Raw genomic sequence first — 529 nt, 5'->3', positions numbered from 1 at the left:
CTGCTGCTGCTGCTGCTGCTGCTGCTGCTGCAGCTGCTGCAGCTGCTGCTGCAGCTCAGCAGCAATAGACAGAACCCCTTCTATATCTGAGAAGAACTCAACAACTTCGAGTGCAGCAGCAGCAGCAGCATGCATGCCTCCTGCTCTCTCTTGCTGCTGCTGCTGCTGCTGCTGCTGCAGCAGCAGCTTGGGGGGGCCCCCAGGCAGCAGCAGCAGAGACAGCTCCTCCACAGCAGCAATGAAGGCAGGGGCCCGCAGCATCACCGAGACAAACCCTCCCCCCAGCTGCAGCAGAATATTTATAATCTGGCTCACTTGCTGCTGCGGTGTTGCTGTTGTTGTTGTTGTGCTGCTGCTGCTGCTGTTGCTGCTGCTGCTGCTCTTCTTGCTGCTGCTGTTGCTGTTGCTGTTGCTGTTGCTGTTGTTGTTCAAAGATAGCAGCGATAACAAAGGATTGCTGCTGCTGCTGCTGCTGCTGCTGCTGCTGTCGTTCACCTGCTTTCTGCTGCTGCGCTGCCGCCGACGGCTC

General features: G+C 57.8%; 1 protein-coding gene across 1 annotated transcript in view; it reads right to left on the bottom strand.

Annotated features, from left to right (window-relative positions):
- Positions 1–529, bottom strand: part of EMH_0048180 (uncharacterized protein) — a gene marked incomplete at both ends in the record, with an annotated part of 6,373 nt that overhangs the window by 5,132 nt on the left and 712 nt on the right. The window contains one exon of the mRNA XM_013496372.1: positions 316–513. Coding sequence (XP_013351826.1) covers positions 316–513 — 198 coding nt within the window. The remainder of the gene's footprint in view (positions 1–315; positions 514–529) is intronic.

The sequence above is a fragment of the Eimeria mitis genome, genomic scaffold (genome assembly GCF_000499745.2).
Source record: "Eimeria mitis Houghton genomic scaffold, Emh_scaff2069, whole genome shotgun sequence".
Lineage (NCBI taxonomy): Eukaryota > Apicomplexa > Conoidasida > Eucoccidiorida > Eimeriidae > Eimeria > Eimeria mitis.
This window is presented reverse-complemented; position numbering and strand designations above follow the sequence as displayed.